This window comes from Leptonychotes weddellii, chromosome 10, assembly GCF_054177405.1.
Source record: "Leptonychotes weddellii isolate Sample4059 chromosome 10, ASM5417740v2, whole genome shotgun sequence".
NCBI lineage: Eukaryota > Metazoa > Chordata > Mammalia > Carnivora > Phocidae > Leptonychotes > Leptonychotes weddellii.
Window position 1 is genome coordinate 90,691,602 of NC_138378.1, and position 19,725 is coordinate 90,711,326.

At 41.4% G+C, this 19,725-nt stretch overlaps 1 protein-coding gene across 4 annotated transcripts in view; it reads right to left on the bottom strand.

The window, feature by feature from the left end:
• Nucleotides 1-19,725, bottom strand: part of ACOXL (acyl-CoA oxidase like) — a 346,122-nt gene that overhangs the window by 153,176 nt on the left and 173,221 nt on the right. For all 4 annotated transcript variants that reach the window (XM_081796794.1, XM_081796796.1, XM_081796795.1 and 1 more), the window contains one exon: nucleotides 12,053-12,206. In XM_081796794.1, coding sequence (XP_081652920.1) covers nucleotides 12,053-12,206 — 154 coding nt within the window. The remainder of the gene's footprint in view (nucleotides 1-12,052; nucleotides 12,207-19,725) is intronic.

The following is a 19,725-nucleotide window of genomic DNA, read 5'->3' on the forward strand; positions in this document are numbered from 1 at the left end:
ACATGGGTCTTGGTAAAGATTTTTTGGATATGACACCAAAGCAACAAAATAAAAAATAAAGGGAGACTACATCAAACTAAAAAGATTCTGTGCCATAAAAGAAACCATCAACAAAATGAAAAGACAACTTATGGAATGGGAAAAGAATATTTGCAAACTATATATCTGATAAGGGGCTAATATTTGACATATAAAAGATAAAGAACTTATATAACTCAACAGCAAACAAACAAACAAAAAACAAACAACGAATAACCCAATTAAAAATGGGCAGAAGACTTGAATAGGTATTTCACCAAAGAAGATATACAAAAGACCAACAAGTAAATGAAAAGTGCTCAACATCACCAGTCATTAGAGAAATGTGAGTTAAAATCACAATGAGATATCATCACCTCATGCCAGTTAGAATGGCCATCACCAAAAAGACAAGAGATAACAAATGCCAGTGTGGATGGAGAGAAAAGAGCTGTGCACTCTTGGTGGGATTATAAACTGGTACTGCCACTATGGAAAACAGTATGGAGGAGCCTCAAAAATTTAAAAATAAAACCACCACATGATCCAGCAGTTCCACCTCTGGGAATATATCCAAAGGTAATGATAACATTAACTTGAAAAGATATCTGCACCCCCATGTTAATAGCAGCATTATTTACAATAGCCAAGCTATGAAAACAGTCAATGAATGGATGAATGGGTAAAGAAGTTGTATACACACATGCACACACATACACCTACACAGAGGAATATTATTCAGCCATAAAAAACAAGGAAGTTCTACCATTTGCAGCAACATGAATGGACCTTGAAGGCATTATGCTAAGTGAAATAAGTCAGACAGAGAAAGACAAATACTGTATGATCTCAATTATACGTGGAATCTTAAAAAAAAAAAAAAAAACTCACAGAAAAAGAGGTGAGACTTGGCCTTAGCAGAGGCAGGGAGGGAGGGAGAGTTGGAGGAAAGTTGTCAAAAGGTACAAACTTCCAGTTATAAAATAAATTAGTACTGGGGATGTGATATAAAACATGACAACTACAGGTAACACTGTTATATGATATACAGGAAAGAAGTTAAGAGTATAAAATCCTAAGAATTCTCATTACAAGGAGAAATTTTTTTCCTTTACTATTTTCTTCTTTCTTTTCTTTTTATTGCATCTACATGAGAAGATGGACATTAGCTGAACCTATTGTGGTACTCATTTCACAATATATGTAAATCAAACCATCAGGCTATATGCCTTAAATGTATACAGTGATGTATGTCAATTATTCCTCAATAAAACTGGGGAAAAAAGAATATCTGCAACATACCCATACCAAATAACATCCTTAATGGTGAAACAGTAAGCACATGCCCTTTAAAGTCAAGAATAAAATTTAGGCGCTTGTTATCAATCACTTCTTTCAACCACAGCACTGGAGGTCCTTGCTACTTCAATAATATGACAATGAAATAAATATAAATAATCATAAAAGAAGAAACAAGCCATCACTTGTCACCAGTGATATGACTGTCTACACTGAAAATGCAAAAAAACTACAAACAGATTATTAGAATTATTATGGCAGTTCAACAAGGTTGCTGGATATAAGATCGACATAAAAAGTTGAGTTCCATATCTATGCACCAGCCTGAAAGGATTAGTTAGAAAATATTTTAAAAGCTATCATATATACTATAATAGATATCTGCTCCATGTCTGTCTCACCACCCATACTAGTGAAGCATCAGGAGGCATGTTCATGATATGCAACACCATTCCTGAACCAAAAATGACTGAGTTGGGAAGTACTACAACTCAGACTGAGCCAGGGATTTAGCGCTAGATTTATGAGATACCATCTCAGAGTAGAGCTAGAATGGAGATGCTATGAACTTGATAGCCAAAGGGCAGCTACAAGTACAGAGGAACAAGGAGAATGAGCAGACACTCAGCAAAGGCTGAGACTATGGGACCCAAGAGAAGTTCCTGCCCCCACTCCAGATCCCTTCCCAGTTCCTGGTCCTCAGATTCCAGAACACATCTCATCTCTCAGCTCTCTCTCTCTTTCTCTAAGTCTGTATTCTCCTTTCTCGAATGAGCAACTCTGAAATGAGTCTCTCTAACTGGAATCCAAAAGGATTTTAATTAAAATGATCACAACATCAGAAAGTCAACTGTGAAGCTTCATTTTCCCCCCTCCTTATTTTCTTGATGTGATGGGTGAATATCCTTCTGGAGTGTTCTGAACCATCTCAAGGGAGGGTAAAGTAAGAATACAGTAGATTCAAAAATTGGCACATTGACCTAGGATCAATGCCAGCTTTATCCATTATCCTCTCATATGTCTGAATGTTATCCATTTCATATAAAATTTATAATCACCTTCTTTATGACCTTAAGAAATTTGGGCTGAGATCTTCAAAGGAATGTTGCCAATAAAATGGATTGTCCTTGGGTCATTTTAGTAATCTCTCTTTTCTTTATCAGTGATGAGGGTCAGTTTTACTGCCTGCTACTCTCCCACTCTAATTTACCTGACAAGATAAGACCTACTAACATAAGACACTCAAATATGACATGTGGATTTTCTCACGGGGAGATTATTTTTTCCAGTGACCACAGGTTGACAGCAAAACACAGAGGTTTGTTTTAAAATCATGGATTATGTTAAATGAAGGGGGTAAGCATAGAACATTGATTAACATGGAACCCAGGGGCCAGAAACAAAGTTGTCATCTCCCACCCCTAGAAAAGTAAGGTCCTGAATTAGGGACAAGAGCCTTGGATTTGGGAGACTTGAATCAGAACCTGCCTCCACCTTCTACTAGCTCTGGAGAAATAGCATCTCATCTCTGGCCTTAGATCTTCAATCCATGGGAAAACCATAAGGATAATAATTCTTGCTTATAGGACTGTTGGAGGATTACAGGTGTTAACACCTATATAGGCCCTAGCACTCTACCTAGCAGGGACTCAGAATGTCAGGGAGTCAAAAACAGAAACCTGTTTTGAAAAAAGAGAGCTGATTCCTCTAATCTTGAGCAAGGTTCTTTCAAAGTTGAGAAATAATTTATCATCATAAAGTATTTTTACTATGCTGTTTTTCTAAATCCCTACAATCAAACTGGTTGTTGTCTGCATAATGACCAGAAAGTGACAGCAGAAATGAGGAGAAACCTAGGGTTTAATCCAGAGTCCCAAAATGTTGAGATTCTTCTTGTAGGCCCTAACTCTGTCCAGAGAAAGGGTCCTCTGGTCAATGAAGTTGATCAGAGACCCACTGATGTTCTAGAAAAATCAGGTCAGAGCTGAGCAAAGAGTCTGGCTGAAGAAAGTGTCATAGCAGCCACAGAGAGGTTCCTTCTACTGGGGTCAGCAGCACTTGGATCCCAGCCAGTCCCCTCCTAGGAGGTCTGTCAGATCCTGGGACCCCTTCTGAGTATGGGCCATACCTGAACCTCTTCCAGGTACTTGGCATTACCCAGTAATGTTACCCAGTTACTTGGCATTAGGGTGAAGCCCAACTCACCCCTACCCTGCCCACACATGCAACACTAGCCAGCTGGATCCATGACCTCCATACCTAGAATCCTCCACCAGAATCACTAGCTCCACATAACCCAGGCACCAGCCAGGATTTTTCTTGGCTCTGTCTCTTCTTAAGAAATTGAATGGGGAGTAAAATGGTCTCTGCCATATTAGATCCAAGTCAGGCTGACCTACTTACCTATTTTGAGAGATATACATCCAGGGGATTGCTATGAAAAGCTGGGCAGTTAAAGAAATACTATCTATCTTATTCCAGGGAATAGTAAATCTGCAGCATCCAGGACAGAGGGGTGACCCTCAAATGACTATCCTCCTTGCACCAGCCTGCCTGCTGCACAGAGCCCATTTTTCTGAGAGGACTTCATGTTCCACCAGAGTTTTGATTCTTCCTTGGGCCTGAAGCAGGGCCCACTGTGCTCTTGGATTTTTCAGTCTGGTTTTTCTAGTTCTTCTGCCTCTTCTTTGGTCACCAGCACTCTTAGCTGCTTGCATGCGGAGTTCCGCTATCCTTACTACTCTGCAGCAGCACCTCAGGAAACCAGGAACCATGTGTGAGAGTCAACAAGCATGACCAGGCTCCAGAGGAAGCTGGCCAGGCTCCTTCAGGAATGAGTAAGGGCTTGAGCTTCAGCACGCGGACCTCACGTCATCTCTTTGGGATTCCCAGAGTTCTGTTTTGCTTATTTCAGGCCTTGGCTCTGTTCCAAGAAATGGTCAATGCCAGATAAATGAGGTCGTGTTGAATCTCCCTGAGGAGTTAGTTTTGGAATTAAGTCTACTAAATAACTGAGGGGCTCCGCAACACACCACTTTTTTTTTTTTTTTAAATTTACAAACACTTGTAATTGTTTTAGTGCTCTCTTATGCAATCTTTAAAATATAATGACTCAGTCATGGCCCAGCTGGATGACATCTCCAAACAGCAAACAGCAGCTCTGTGTCTAACATGAAAGGAATGGTCAGTGTGTGTTTGCTGATAACCTCATCATCAGGCTGGGTTGTAGATCTCTTCTGAGACTTTCGCTTGCTCCAATTTTGTACGGAAATTTCTCTATTCTGCTTCAGCCAGTTCTGCTCTTCCATGCAGGATTCTGAAACAGAATGGAGCTGCCACGGGCTGAGATGAGAAGGCTCTCACAGAGGGGCCCTGATGGAGGGGACCCTAAAATCCTGCTGTGGAGACCAATCCTCAGGGCCCGGTGAGCCCAGGAGTGGTATTTCCCAGTGTTGATATCAAGGGGGACAACATAAAGAACACAGCTCCTGGCCGTGGGCATCCAGGTACAGGGAATGCACAAGGGCCAAAGAATACTCTAACAGTTCCCTGTGAAGAATGTGGTTGTGGGCGCCTGGGTGGCTCAGATGGTTGGGCGTCTGCCTTCGGCTCGGGTCATGATCCCAGGGTCCTGGGATCGAGTCCCGCATCGGGCTCCTGGCTCGGCGGGGAGCCTGCTTCTCTCTCTGACCCTCTCCCCTCTCATGCTGTTTCTCTCTCGCTCGCTCTCTAAAAAATAAATAAAATCTAAAAAAAAAAAAAAAAAAAAAAAGAATGTGGTTGTACAGGGTCAACAGCTAGGGCTCCTGTTAAGTTCTACTCCAGTGGCAGGATCAGCAGGAACCATGCAGCCTGTCTAGGCCCGAGCCTGTTTTTGCAGACCCTGATGATTTGGAGTCAGATCTGCTGAGAATGTGACTTGCTTCTATTCTCCAAGGCTGTACCCTGAGGAGCTCTAACCAGGGAGCTCCCACATGAGTCTACTGGGTCATGAGGGTCGGGGTGAGAGAGTTGGATCCTTCAATGTAATCACATCCAGGAAAAAATAAGAGGACATTCTAGTATTTACTGAGTGCCTATCATGGCTAGGCTTTAAAAGATAAGAAAATTGAGGTTCCCGGTGGTAAGATCCAGGGTCCCAGAGCCCTGACCAGGAGGTCTCACCCCTTCGGTGATGAATGCTCTCCCCCCACCTCTCATACTGCCCCTTTTCATGATGCAGCCCCATAAGAGGATTCTGTAATCTGGGGTTCTGCTTCCCTATTCCTCTCTCAGACAACTGTAGGAAATTCAATCTGAATTTGCTTGGATATGGAGAAAATAGACAATGTACAAGTACAGTTAAATAGCAACAGTCCTAAGAACTTGGTTGGCTCCATCAATTTTTTTTTTTAAGATTTTATTTATTTATTTGAGAGAGAGAGTGAGAGAGAGAAAGAGCACAAGAGGGGGGAGCGGGAGAGGGAGAAGCAGACTCCCTGCTGAGCAGGGAGCCTGATGCGAGACTCGATCCCGGGACTCCAGGATCATGACCTGAGCCGAAGGCAGTCGCTTAACCAACTGAGCCACCCAGGCGCCCAGGCTCCATCAATTTTTAAAGAAAGAAGGTGGAAGCAAAGAGAAGCAGCTGAGGCCCGAGTCATGTGACTACCCAGAGCCCGCAGAATTCAGCTCCCAGCGTTCCCACATGGGCAGGTGAAGGGTTTTCATCATGTCCAAATGAGGCCAGTTGGATTCTCCACTTACATACTGAGATTAAAATCCAAAATGCAGAACATGTGTGAGCATGAAGCCCTCGCCATTGGGAATGGTGCCCAGCTGCACGCCAAGAATGGGCTTTGCTTTCCCAACTCGTATCCCAGCTCCTCCCTGACTTACCAAAGAAGTTCAGGGTTAGTAATGTAACCACATCCCGCCTTAATTCCGTCAGCCCTACAATAAAGGGCAAGAGCCAGGAATCACCTCAGAGGGTCTGAGAGGAAAAGGGTCTGGTCCTGCCTGTTAACCTCCCCCATTATGGGAGGATCCAGTTTAATGCTAACTTCTGAGCAGCTCAGCAAGACTCGTCTACACACTCAGGAACAGGAGAGACCCGGCCAAGGTCACATAGCTCCAAAGTAGCATGCTGGATTCAGACTGTGCGCATCCCATCAACATGAACCCAGCTATTTTCTGGAGCATAGGGAACACTTGGTTTGCATAAGGCACAGTGGTTTGGTGCATGGCCTCTGGAGACAGATTCTCTGCGTTTAAAGCCTGGCTCTGCCACTTTTTAGCCCCTTAACCTTGGGCCAGTTATTTAATCTCTTTCTGGCCTCAGTTTCCTCCTTTGAAAAGTAAGTCTGATAACAGTACTCACCTAACTTGGGAGTTAGCTAAGTTACTATATGTGAAGCACTTAAAAAGGTGCCTACATTTATAGAAAATCCTTTATGACTGTTAACTAAAACAAATAAAAAGCAGAGAGACCCCGCAGCCCAGGGATCCTGGGCCCCTGCATATGCTATGTCTGACATGGGAAGAAGCTGCCTTTCTTCAGCATGAAGAGTCAGTTGGAAGGGCAGGTCTGGAGTCCCAGAGGCACTAAGCACCCCCGGAGGTCAGACCTCATCTTTGGTTAAGTGTGGGCCTTGTAACATTAGGAGGCTTGTTAAACTGAAGTAGGACCTGTATGCAAATGCAGGGTGCACTGGGGTCCCACTCACCCAGTGCTATCTGTTCATTCCACACAGCGAAGGTGAACTTCATCTCCTTGGAGAGCCTCCCAGACACCTCAGTGTGATTTCCCACTCCTCCTCGGGGCATAGCTTCACCATATCAGCATGGACTCTGGGATCAGATGACCAACTGCTCTGAACCCCCGTTTCCTCATCTGCAAAGTGGGGATAACCAAAGTAGCTAAAGTTGTTATTAACCTGCTTACCGTTAACCTGCTAAGGTTGTTATTAGGCTGAGGATTATTATATCCTCTCGAATTGGCACCCTTGTCATTATGAAATGGACTTATTTATCCCTGGCAATATTCTTGGCTCTGAAATCTGCTTTGTCTGATAGTAATAGGCACTCCAGCTTTCTTTTGATTAGTGTGAGCATGGCATATCTTTTTCCATCCTTTTACTTTTAACCTCTTTGAGTCTTTATATTCAAAGTGTGTTTCTTGTAGGTATGTAGCTGGGTCTTGCTTTTTTATCCAATCTGGCAATCTCTGATTTTAATTGGGGTATTTGCATTTAAAGCATTTATGAACATGGTTTGGTTTATATCTACCATATGGCTATTTGTTTTTTATTTGAACAATCTCTTCATTCTCCGCTACTTCTTCTTCTCCTGCTTTCTTTTGGATTAACTTAGTATTGCTGAATTCCATATTAACTCCTATGTTGGTTTATAACTCCTTGTTGTATTATTTTAGTGGTAGCTTTAGGGTTTATAGTATAAATCTTCAACTTTCCACAGTCTACTTTCAGGTGATATTATACAACGTCAGGTGTAGCATAAGAACCTTACAAAAGTACACTTCCTTTTCTCCCCTTCTGGTCTTTACGTGATTATTGTCATACATTTTACTTTTATACATGTTATAAAACTCACTCTACATTGCTATTATTTTTGTTGAGAGTCAATTACCTATTTTTTAAAAAGATTTATTTATTTGAGAAAGAGTGTGTGTGCATGAGCAGGAGTTGGGGGTGGGGGAGGGCCAGAGGGAGAAGGAGAGACTCTCAAGTAGACTCCCCCCTAAGCACAGAGCTCAACTTGGGGCTCCATTTCACAACACTGAGATCATGACCTGAGCAGAAATCAAGAGTCGGACACTAACTGACCAAGCGACCCAGGCACACCTCAATTACCTTTTAAAGAAATTTAAATACTAAGAAAAATCTTATATGAAAGTTATGGTGCACCTGGGTGGCTCAGTTGGTTAAGCAACTGACTCTTGATTTCGGCTCAGGTCATGATCTCAGGATCATGAGATCGAGCCCCAAGTCAGGCTCCCCACTCAGTGTGGGGTCTGCTTGAAATTCTCTCTCTCCCTCTGTCCCTCCCCCCTGCTGTGCTCTCCCTCTCTCTCTCTAAAATAAATAAATAAAATCTTTAAAAAAACCTATTTTTGGTGCTTTTCATTGTTTTGTGCAGATCCATTATTTCTATCTGATATCATTTTCCCTCTGTGTGAAGAGTTTCCTTTAATATTTCTTAAAGTGAAAGTCTGCTGGTGATGAATCCTTTCAACTTTGGCAAGTCCAAACATGTCTTTGTTATAACCTTTTTTTTTTTTGAAACATAATTTTTCAGAGTATAGAATTTTATCTTGATTTTTCTCCTTTAATACTTTTTAAAATGTTGCTCCACTTCTTGTTTTTATTTTTTTTTCCCAAAGAGAAATGTGCTGTCATCCTTAACTTTGTTCTTTTATACATAACATTTCTTTTATTCTCAGGCTGAGTCTTAAAGTATTCCAGACTGGCTTGTGGGAAAAGGCACTATTCCCAGTCCCATGTGAGGACCACATACTGTTCCCTCCAATCCTTCCAGGTGATTCTTTCCCTCACACACATGCAATAGTCAGTGCTCAGCTGAATGTTTGAAGGGGGTCACTGCAGATGCCTGAGTTCTCTCTCTGACCGACCAGTTCTCTTCTGTCTCCTATTCTATCCCATGAATTCCAGGTCCTTTGGTCTCCCTCGACTCTCAGCATCGTGTCTTCAAATCAGAGAGTTCAATGGGCTCTGCCTCAGTTGCCCCTCCTAAGGCATGGTGTGGAAACTCTCGAGGTAGTAAACTGGGACAAATGTAAGACTAATTTAATTTAATTTAATTTCCTCACTCTCACTGCCTGATGTCCAGTGTCTTGCTATTTTAGTCAGGAGGGTAACTTCATGTAACTTCAACCTGGTCAGAGTGGGAGTCCCCGAATGTTCATTTCACTGAAATCTTAGGGCCACCCAGTTCCATGCACAATGTATGGTGTCCACCCTCGCATTATCCAGCCCTCAGGACAGGGAGCATGTACCTTGCACACTGCTCCACACACAGACAGAACTTAGAAATACTGAACAATGACTCTTCATCAGCAGTCACTAAGGCAATGATGTGCTTGCACAAACATGAATTATGTAAGTTCCAACCAGTATTGTTCACTTGATGATCTAATTTTGGAAAAAAAGTTTGTATGAGATCTCATTTATCCCAGGTTTTATGCACAAAAAGTGACAGACGATGCTTCTTTTAGCACTATGTTCTTTTAGCAACTAAATGTCACTCTTGCAACATTCAACCCATCACCCAAAGAAAGCAACAATCGAGGAAGCTTCTGTAGCAAGAGCCAACCTAAGACTTTCTCATGGTTTCTTGATGCACAGTGATAATATTATTAAAATAGACAACCAACTGCTATGGAAACATTCAATGTGGAGAGAAAGAACCTCAGAATCCAAAGGTTTGCCCAGAACAGTTTAAGAGCAACAATGCTGGGATGCTGAACTCTTGCCTAGACCAAATGCTGGAGGCTGCTGTGTCTTGAATCTTCCCCTCCGGCCCAAGATAAGCTAAGCAGACAGGAAGAACTGATCACTTTTGTTAAGTGTCAATGCCTGCAAGACATTTAGCAGCCTTTTTCCCTTTCCCATTTTCAAATATACAGTCTTAAATCCCAAAGAGCCAAATTAGTAACATTCCAGTGAAACTAAATTATCAGAGATAATGAATGCACAGGGCAACAATTCAATCAACCAATCTGTCTATCCACCATCCTATTTGCCATCAGTCCATCTGTCCACCATCCTGTCTGTCCATCAGGTCATCTGGGAGGGTATGAAAGCCCAGGGGCAGGACACCACTGGGCACGTCAGCCCATGAAATGCATCAAAGGGAATGAGCCAAGGGAGGAAGACGAGAGGACCACAGGTGGTTTTGAGCACACCCTCAGGTTGAGTCATCTGTCAGAAGCCACAATATCTGCATCGGCTCAGCAACCCCAGCAGAGCCCCAACCCTCCCCTATGTGGGCTACCTCTGCCTGAGGGGTCACTTCTGGTCTTACCTCCCACCTGCTAACCTAAACTTTCTTGTTTGACCCCAGAATCCCTGAGTTCTGTTCCTAACTGCTGCCAGCAAACTCCTGTTCCAAGAGATAACCGCCTTCCTGGAGCTACAGGTGGAAACCAGCCAAGTGGCAGGAGCCTCCCACCTTGCCAGGGCACTAAGGAAAGTCATGATGAGCCACGGCACCTGGCTGCCTCAGAGGAGCTCAGCTCCTGGCCCAGCTGTACCCCAGCGCTAGCTGTTACTTTGTTCTGCATTCTCTTTCCTTCCATGTGGACTCCCACACAACATCCACGGGAGCAAAGCAGGCATGTCCACCACCATCACTCCCACCATCGTCACGGACACAGAGTGCACACCTAACTAGGCCTCCCTGCATCATGGGCACACCTTTACTTAGCCACCTACTTTCAGGTGATATTATACCTGAGAAATGATCACAGGTGAGAAATGATCACACTGGCTTTCACAGGAGGCCCTCATGCATGTTGTTCATGTTGGAGAAACTCTAGGGCTGTGCCTATTATGAAGGCCCAGCCCTTCCTCATTTCTTGCACTTCATCCCTCACTCCTCACCCCTCCACAGGCCCCAGCTCTGATACAGAGAGGCAGGGCAGCAGACTTTCTGGAAACTTATCCTTCCCCTTTTATTTTCTACCACTGCCCTTAACTTGCTCTTGACCCCTTTGCACTGAGGCTAAAACTTGTCATCCTCCCCTGCAGGTTCAGGGCTGCTGTTTATAGGACAATATTCAGCCAAGTTCAGAATCAAACTCAGGCCAAAACCCCAATAGGGGCTCCTTCTTCCCTCCTTCCTCCAGGAAATGTCTTTTGGAGGCTCCAGCAGTGCCTGCATCCAGCCCACATGCCAATGAAGCAGTGTAGTCCCTGGGGGTCACCAATGCAGGGCTGTCATCTGGGGATGAACCCCAGTTTCCACCACAGCTGATCCCCATAGCCCTGCTATGCTACTGCATCACAGGTCCACAACACCACACCCCACCCGCTATGCCCTCACAGACCCCACGTGGGTTCCCCTTCTAACCAGCTCCGAGCCCTCGTAAGGATGCAGAGACTCTCCAAATCCTGTTTCCCGCAGCTTGCAGGGGTCTCTGCTCTCAGGTTGTGGGGGAATCGGGCACAGATTCCAGCTCTTCTCAGAGTCCCCCTCAACTCTCCAGTGACTCAAAGTGAGATTTCTCACACCTCGTGCCCCTCACTGCACAATCCAGTCTGAGGCCCAGTGCTGGGGACATACTAAGCAGTCTCCAAATGCTTGGCACATCCCTGTCTGCCTTCTTCCTGGGGCTGGACACCCCTGGGGTCATTTCCTGCATTCTTCCCAAGGGATTCAAACATTGGAGAAGTGCTTTCATCATCTGACCCTCATTGGCCCTTCCCCATACTGTCAACAACAGCCACCACCAAGTTTAATGACATTTACTGCAGGCCTCCATGGGCCAGGCCGTGGGGGCTAGCATTTTACAAACGTAGTGGTCCCCATCAGTCCTCGCAGCATGGTAGGAGGCAGACGCACGGATCGCAAGGCTAGGTGATGTACCCAGGGTTATGAAGACAATGGGTTTCTGCCTGAAGCTGATGCCCTGCTTGTGGACACACAGTGCTGGCCTTGCACTAGCTACAGCAGGGGGACCCGGGGGGCTGGCGCCTCTGGGGCCCGCAGGGCTCACCATGCCTCCTGTGCACTCGCGGCAGTCCTGCAGGCAGCTGACGTTCTCCCAGGTACTGTAGGCCTTCAGCCCCGCCACCAGCGCCTGCAGCGGGCGACTGTCCACAAGCTCCTTCCCACGGAAGACGTCCTCATCCAGGAGGACCCCAGCATACCTGCGAGAGGAGCGCAGACATGTGAGCGACGCAGCAGTGCCCCCACCCCAGCCCCCAGGAACCATGGTGGAGGCGCGTCTGAGGCAAGCCCAGGGTGACACCTGCTCCTTCCTCAGATGCTACCAAAGTCTCCATGTGCCCTTCAGAACCATCACCCTGCACCCTGTCGCTGTGAGGCTCCACTACACCATCTGCCCCTTGGAAAACTTCTCCCTTGCTTTCTGTCCAGGCTTACTTTTCTGCCAGCCCCTCAGAGGCCCCATTGCTCACGTTGGCATCTGTCTTCACAGCCCTTGACCCGACAAAAAATGGGCACTCAGTGTAACTCTCTCCCTGCTGTCGTCTACCATAGAAGATCACATTCCAAACTATTTCCCTCCTCCCTTCACACAAAAATCTTTCACGTCTCTTATATTTTTTTTTTAATTTTTCTGATTCTACTTCCATTGAAAGCGTGCTAGGCAGAATAATGGCCCCCAAAGATGACCAGGTCCTCATCCCTGAAACCTGAGAATATGTTACCCCACGTGGCAGAAGGGATTTTTTTCAGATGTGATTAAATCTAGGATCTTTCAATTGGGAGATTATCCTGGATCATCCGGGAGCCCAAATGTAATCACAAGGGTCCCTATAAGTGAGAGGGAGGCAGGAGAAGGAGATGGGACAACAAAGTAGTCAGGGAGATGCAGCATGAGACTCAACCAGCCATTGCTGGCTTTGAAATGGATGAAGGGGCCACAAGCCAAGTAATGAGGGAGCCTCCAGAAGCTAGAAAATGCAAGGAGGTCAATTCTCCCCTAGAGCCTCCAAAAGGAATGCAGCCCCGCTGACACTGATTTTTCATCACTGAGACCTATTTTGGACTTCTGATCTCTAGAACTGTAAGATAACAAATTTGTGTTATTTTAAGCCACCAAGTTTGTGGCAATTACTTATAGCACCAATAGAAATGTATACAGATAGGAATTGACTTCTTCCTTCAAAGTGGTAAGATTCACCATTTTTCTTCATCTCTCAGCCACCTATGACTATGACTACTATGCAGCACAATGTCTATGGGCCTCCCTCCATCTGCATGCACACCCCCTCAGTTCTGGTTTTCTTCTTTGCCATGTTTCAAAATACTATAATGGAAGGTACAGGTTTCCCTCTCTCTCCCTTCTGAACAATTTCTTATAGAGCTTGTTTTTAAAGTCTCTTAAAATGAGTTATCATTTATAACAACTGCTGGGAATAAAAGCTTTAGTGAACTCTTTCTCACTATGCTCTACCAAATTCCAGGACTGGCCTCTGATAAAGGGTGGTAAACACACTGAGCTGGGTACTTTCCTCTAAGCACCTCAAACTCAGGGAAAGTACCATGAAGTATGGCCTTTCTGGTCTTCTCAACTGAAGCTTCAGACTCTGGAGATTGATAAAAGTAGTGGCAGTTAGAGGTGTTGATTCATTGACTGTTCTCTGTCAATTGAGTGCCATCTATTGAGATGATTATATGATGTTTCTCCTTTATAATGTTAATATGGCAAATCATATAGATTGATTTTCAAATGTTACACAAGCCTAACATTCCTGGGATAAACACCACTTGATCACTGTATAGAGTAAAATGCACTGTATGTGATCTACTAACATTTTGTTCACAAGGGATAGTGGTCTCATAATGTCTTTCCCTGGTTTTTGGTGTCAAGGTAATGCTCCTAAAATGAAGTAGAAAGTTTTCCCTTCTCCTTCATTTTATGAAAGAGTTTGTGTAAAGTTAGTATGTTTTCTTTTCTTAAGTATTTGGTATATTTCACCAACAATGTCAGATGAAGCTATTTCGATTTTCCAGTTCTTTTTCAGTCACTTTTGGTAACATGTCTTTCATGAAATTTTCTATTTCATATATATTGTAAAATATATTGGCATTACACTGACATTATATCAATAATAATAACCATAGTATTTAATTTTATCCTTTCAATCCATTTGAAAGGATACTGTAGGATCCTACTGTAGGATCTGTAGTGATGTCCTCTCATTTATTCCATATGCTGATCATTTGTGTGTCTTTTTTCTTAATTAATCTAGCTGAAGGTCTATCAATTTTATCTATTTTTTGAAAGAGAAAATAATTTTTGGCTTAATTATGTTTATTTTTTGGCTATTTCTTATTTCAATGATTTCTGCTTTCATTTTTATTATTCTTTCTGCTTGATATGAATTTGATTTGTTCCTTGTTCCACCTGAGACTAATGTAACACTGTATGTTAATTATACTTAAATAAAATAAATAAAATAAAATAAGAAAAGAAAAGAATGTGCATTCTGCTGTTGTTGGATAGAATATTCTATAAATTTCTTTTAAGTTCAATTTCTTTCAAGTTCATTAGTAATGTTCATATCTTTTATATCATTACTGTTTATTATATCAATTACTACTCATTAAAATGGAAATTTACACCATTGATTTTCTAATTTTCTCCTTTTCTAATGTAAATATTTTAATTTTTCCTCTAAGAACTGGTTTAGCTGTACACCACAAATTCTGATATGTTGTTTCATTTTCATTTTGTTCAAAATATTTTCTAATTTCCCTTGAGACTTCTCCTTTGACCTATAAATTATGTGTGTTGTCTAGTTTCCTAATATATGGGATTATCCCAGATGTTTTTGTTATTAATTTCTAATTCCATTCTAATCAGAAAACATACTTTGTATGATTTCAATCCTTTAAATTTACATGGTTTGTCTTGATAAATGTTCTATGTGCACTTGAAAAGAACAGATATTTTTCCAAAAAAGGCATACAGAAGGCTAACAAACATATGAGAAGACATTCAACATCAAAAATTATCAGGAAAATGCAAATCACAACCACAATGAGATATCACTATACACCTGTCATTATGGCTAAAATAAAAAAACATAAGAAATAGCAAGTGTTGGCAAGGATAGGGAGAAAAAGGAACTCTTGTGCAATGTTTGTGAGAATGCAAATTCGTGCAGCCACTGTGGAAAACAGTATGGCAGCTCCTCAAAAAATAAAAATAGAAATACCATATGATGCAGTAATTCCACTACTGGGCATTTATCCAAAGAAAATGAAAACACTAATTCAAAAAGATATATGCACCCTTGAGTTTACTGCAGCGTTATTTACAATAGCCAAGATATGGAAGCAACAAAGGCATCCATCAATATATGAATGGATAAAGAAGATGTAGTGTATATACATAAAATGGAATATTAATCAGCCATAAAAAGAATGAAATCTCACCATTTGCAACATGGATGGACCCAGAGGCTATAATGCTTAGTAAACTGTTAGTCAGAGAAAGATATATCCCATATGATTTCACTCATATGTAGAATTTAAGAAATAAAACAAGTGAACAAAGAAAAAAAAGACAAAAAACCAGACTCTCAACTATAGAGAACAATCTGGTGGTTACCAAAGGGGAGACGGCTGGGGGGATGAATGAAATAAGTAAAGGGGATTAAGAGTATGCTTATCTTGATGAGCACTGAGAAATGTATAGAATTGTTGAATCATACATATATTGTACACCTGAGACTAATATAACACTGTATGTTAATTATACTTAGATAAAATAAAATAAAATAAGAAAAGAATGTGCATTCTGCTGTTGTTGGATAGACTATTCTATAAATTTCTTTTAAGTCAAGTTCATTAGTAATGTTCATATCTTTTATATCATTACTGTTTATTATATCAATTTTTATATCAACTACTCAAAGAGAATGACTGATGTTTGCAACTATAATTTTGGATTTGTTAATTTCTCCTTTCACTACTTTCCATTTTTGCTTCATGTACTTTGAGGCTATTTTGTGAGACCATGCACATTTAGATTGTTATGTCTTTTTGATGAGTAGACTGCTTTGTCATGAAATGTTCCTCTTTATCTCTGTTGATATTCTTTTTTCTGAAGTCTACTTTATCTAATATTAACATATCCACTCCAGCTCTCTTATGGTTAATGTCTACAGGTGTAAATGTTTTATTCTCACACTTTTAATCTATTTGTCTTCATATTTTAGGTGGGTTTCTTTCTTTTTTTTTTTAAGATTTTATTTATTTGACAGAGAGAGAGAGAGACAGCTAGAGAGGGAACACAAGCAGGGGGAGTGGGAGAGGGAGAAGCAGGCTTCCCGCCGGGCAGGGAGCCCGATGCGGGGCTCGATCCCAGGACCCTGGGATCATGACCTGAGCCGAAGGCAGACGCTGAACGACTGAGCCACCCAGGCGCCCCTTAGGTGGGTTTCTTATAGCAAGCATCTAGTTTAGTCTTGATTTTTTTATCATGTCTGACAATCAGCAAATTAAATAGGAGTGTTTAAACCATTTACACCTAATGTAATTATCAACATGATTGAGTTTGAAACTATTATCTTGCAATTTTTCCCTCTATCTATCCCATATGTTCTTTGTTCTCTTTTCCCTCTGCTCCTGTCTTCTTTTGATTAATTGCTTAGGTTTTAGTATTCCACTGTTAGAGTTTTAGCTATGTTACTTTTATGTTTTATAGTGATTTTTATGGTCTAAAATATGCATCTTTAACTTAACATGTTCTTCCCTCAAATAATGTTATACCACTTCTCAGATAATCAAAGAACCTTACAATAATATAACAATACACTTCCATTTCATTCTCCCATCCACAGTGCTACTGTTGAAATTATTTCATATCTATCTACCTATCTATCTATATCTTCTACATATGTTATAAAATTCATTGCTATTTTTGCTTTAAATAAACAATTTATCTTCTTACCTTATCAACATTATTGAGGATAATTTATTTTACAATAGACTGCATTCATTCAAAGCATGCCATTTAACGAATTTTGACAACTGTACATACCCATGAGAATATTAGAATCAAGCTACAGAACATTTCCAATACCTTCCAAAAAATGCCTCACGCCTTTTTACAGTCTATCCCTTCCTTGACTGATCCTCATCTCCAGTCAACCACTAACCCACTGTTTGTTACTAGAGATTAGTTTACATTTTATGTAAATAAGATTATACAGTATGTTATGTCTTGCTTCTTTCCATCAGCACATTGTTTTTGAGATTCATCCATACTGTAGCATGTATTAGTAGCTGTTCCTTTTTATTGCTGACTAGAATTCCATTCTATGCAATGCATATATTACATTTCATTTTTGCATTCACTGTTGATGAACATTTTGCTTGTTTCCAGTTTAGGGCTATTACAAAGAAAACACTATGGAAATTCATGTAAAAATCTTAGAGGAGACATATGTCTTTATTTTCCTTCAGTAAATATGTAGGAGGGAAGTGACTGGGTCATATGGTAGATATATTTTTAACTTTTTAAGAAACTGCCAGTTTTCCAAAGTGGTTGTGAAATTTAAATTCCTACCCGCAGTGTAGGAGAGTTCTAGTTGTTTCCACGTCTGCCAATAATTGGTCTTTTTAACATTAGTCAATCTAGTGGATATGTAATGGTGTATCTTCATGGTTTGAATTTGCATTTCCCTGATAACTAGCATCTTTTCATGTATGCATTGGCTGATCATTCATATATTTTCTTTTGTCAAGTGTCCACCTGAATCTTTTGTACATATTCTATTGGCTTGCTCATCTAATTTTTAGTTGAATTGTATTTTCAGTGTTACTGCCTCTTCTAGATAATATCCCAGTATCAGATACATGTATTGCAAACATTTCCTCCCATTCTGTGGCTTGCCTTTTCATTTCCTTAATGACAAAATCAATTTTGGCTCAAGGTATTTATTTACCTGTTTCCATCCATTGGATAATCTTGCAATGTCTGAATATCCTTGTTTCCTTAATGAAACCTGAACATGCAAAAGTTGTTGCACTGGGCCTCATTCTACAGCAAATAGACAAGTCTGCTATCAAACCTCATAACTGAAACCATTGAGTTGAGACAAATGGAAAAACAGGGAAACCATCATTTGTTTAACTGGCACTTAGATGAAGAAAACCCCAATTGTATTGAGCAACTACTATAAGCAAAGAGCTTCTGCATTTATCATCTAACTTCATCCTTATGACAACCCCATGAAATAGGAAATCATATCCCCACTTTACAGGTGGGGAAACAGGTCCAGCTGAGATTACATACCTAAATCAAGGTCTCCCAGAGCAGGACAGAGCTAGGATTCAAACCCAGGACTCTCTAGTCCTAAACATCATGCTCTTTTCATGACAAATAATGTGTCAGTGCCCTGAGAAAGTTTATAGCATTCTCAATCTATGCTATAGTACCATTACCCATGTCCTGGACTGTGACTGCCATACAATGATTCTCAGAGAATCCCAGAACTGACCATTTTAAAAAAATGTATATATGACTCCCTGCTGACACACAGCCCTAGACCTTGCCTAGGGTAGAAATGGGTGAGAAATAAGAAATGAATAGGCTTTAAGAAAAGAAAGACTCATGAGACTCTCTCCTAGCAGAAGTCTGGTGAGATTTCTTTGCAATGCTGGCCTGTGATTTTACTTAAAACTCTCAGGACATGGGCCCTGCTGAGGGACAGCCTCCATCTGCCAGACAGAGAGGTGCCCCCAGTGACTCTTATTCTTTATCATACCCCATGTCTCCTTGCAAAGAGGAACTGAGAAGCCTTCTGAATGCAGGGTATGTTAGAGTCCAGAAGGTACATGTCTTATGAAAATCTGATATAAGAAACTTAGAGTGACCCAGAAGATAAATTAAGATTTCAGGATTCTGTGGAAAAATTATTCATTTCTAAATATGTTTATTTTATAGGCAATGCCTCTAGAAATGTGAGGTATTTGTTTACAGGTTACATCCACTTGAATTATTAGAACCCACTCTCACGGTAAGATTCAGGAGAAATGCAGATAGAGTATCTCTAAAACTGTTAAGTCAGTGAGAGGGCAGGATTCAACAGCAAGTAAGACTTTGGGGCAATAAGATTTCAGGATTATATTAAAAACACAGTTCAATGCACAAATGGTGGTGTTCATTTGCTGAGGAATATCTTAATACCCATCCTGAACTCCATTCTTTGACAGGGACAGGACTTTGGTGAGTTTTTGAAACCATGAAGTGTCATTCTGTCCATTCATTTATTCCATAAATATTAATGAAATCTTACCTTGTGCCAGGCACAGTTCTAGGTGCTATAGAAACATCAGTTAAAAAACAAAGAGAAACTTGGTGAGTTGTCTTGCAGTGTTAAAGAAGTTACTAAAGACACTCTTGGGTATTTACCCCAAAGACACAGATGTAGTGAAAAGAAGGGCCATATGCACCCCAATGTTCATAGCAGCAATGTCCACAATAGCCAAACTGTGGAAAGAGCCGAGATGCCCTTCAACAGATGAATGGATAAAGAAGATGTGGTCCATACATACAATGGAATATTACTCAGCCATCAGAACGGATGAATACCCAACTTATACATCAACATGGATGGGACTGGAGGAGATTATGCTAAGTCAAATAAGTCAAGCAGACAAAGTCAATTATCATATGGTTTCACTTAT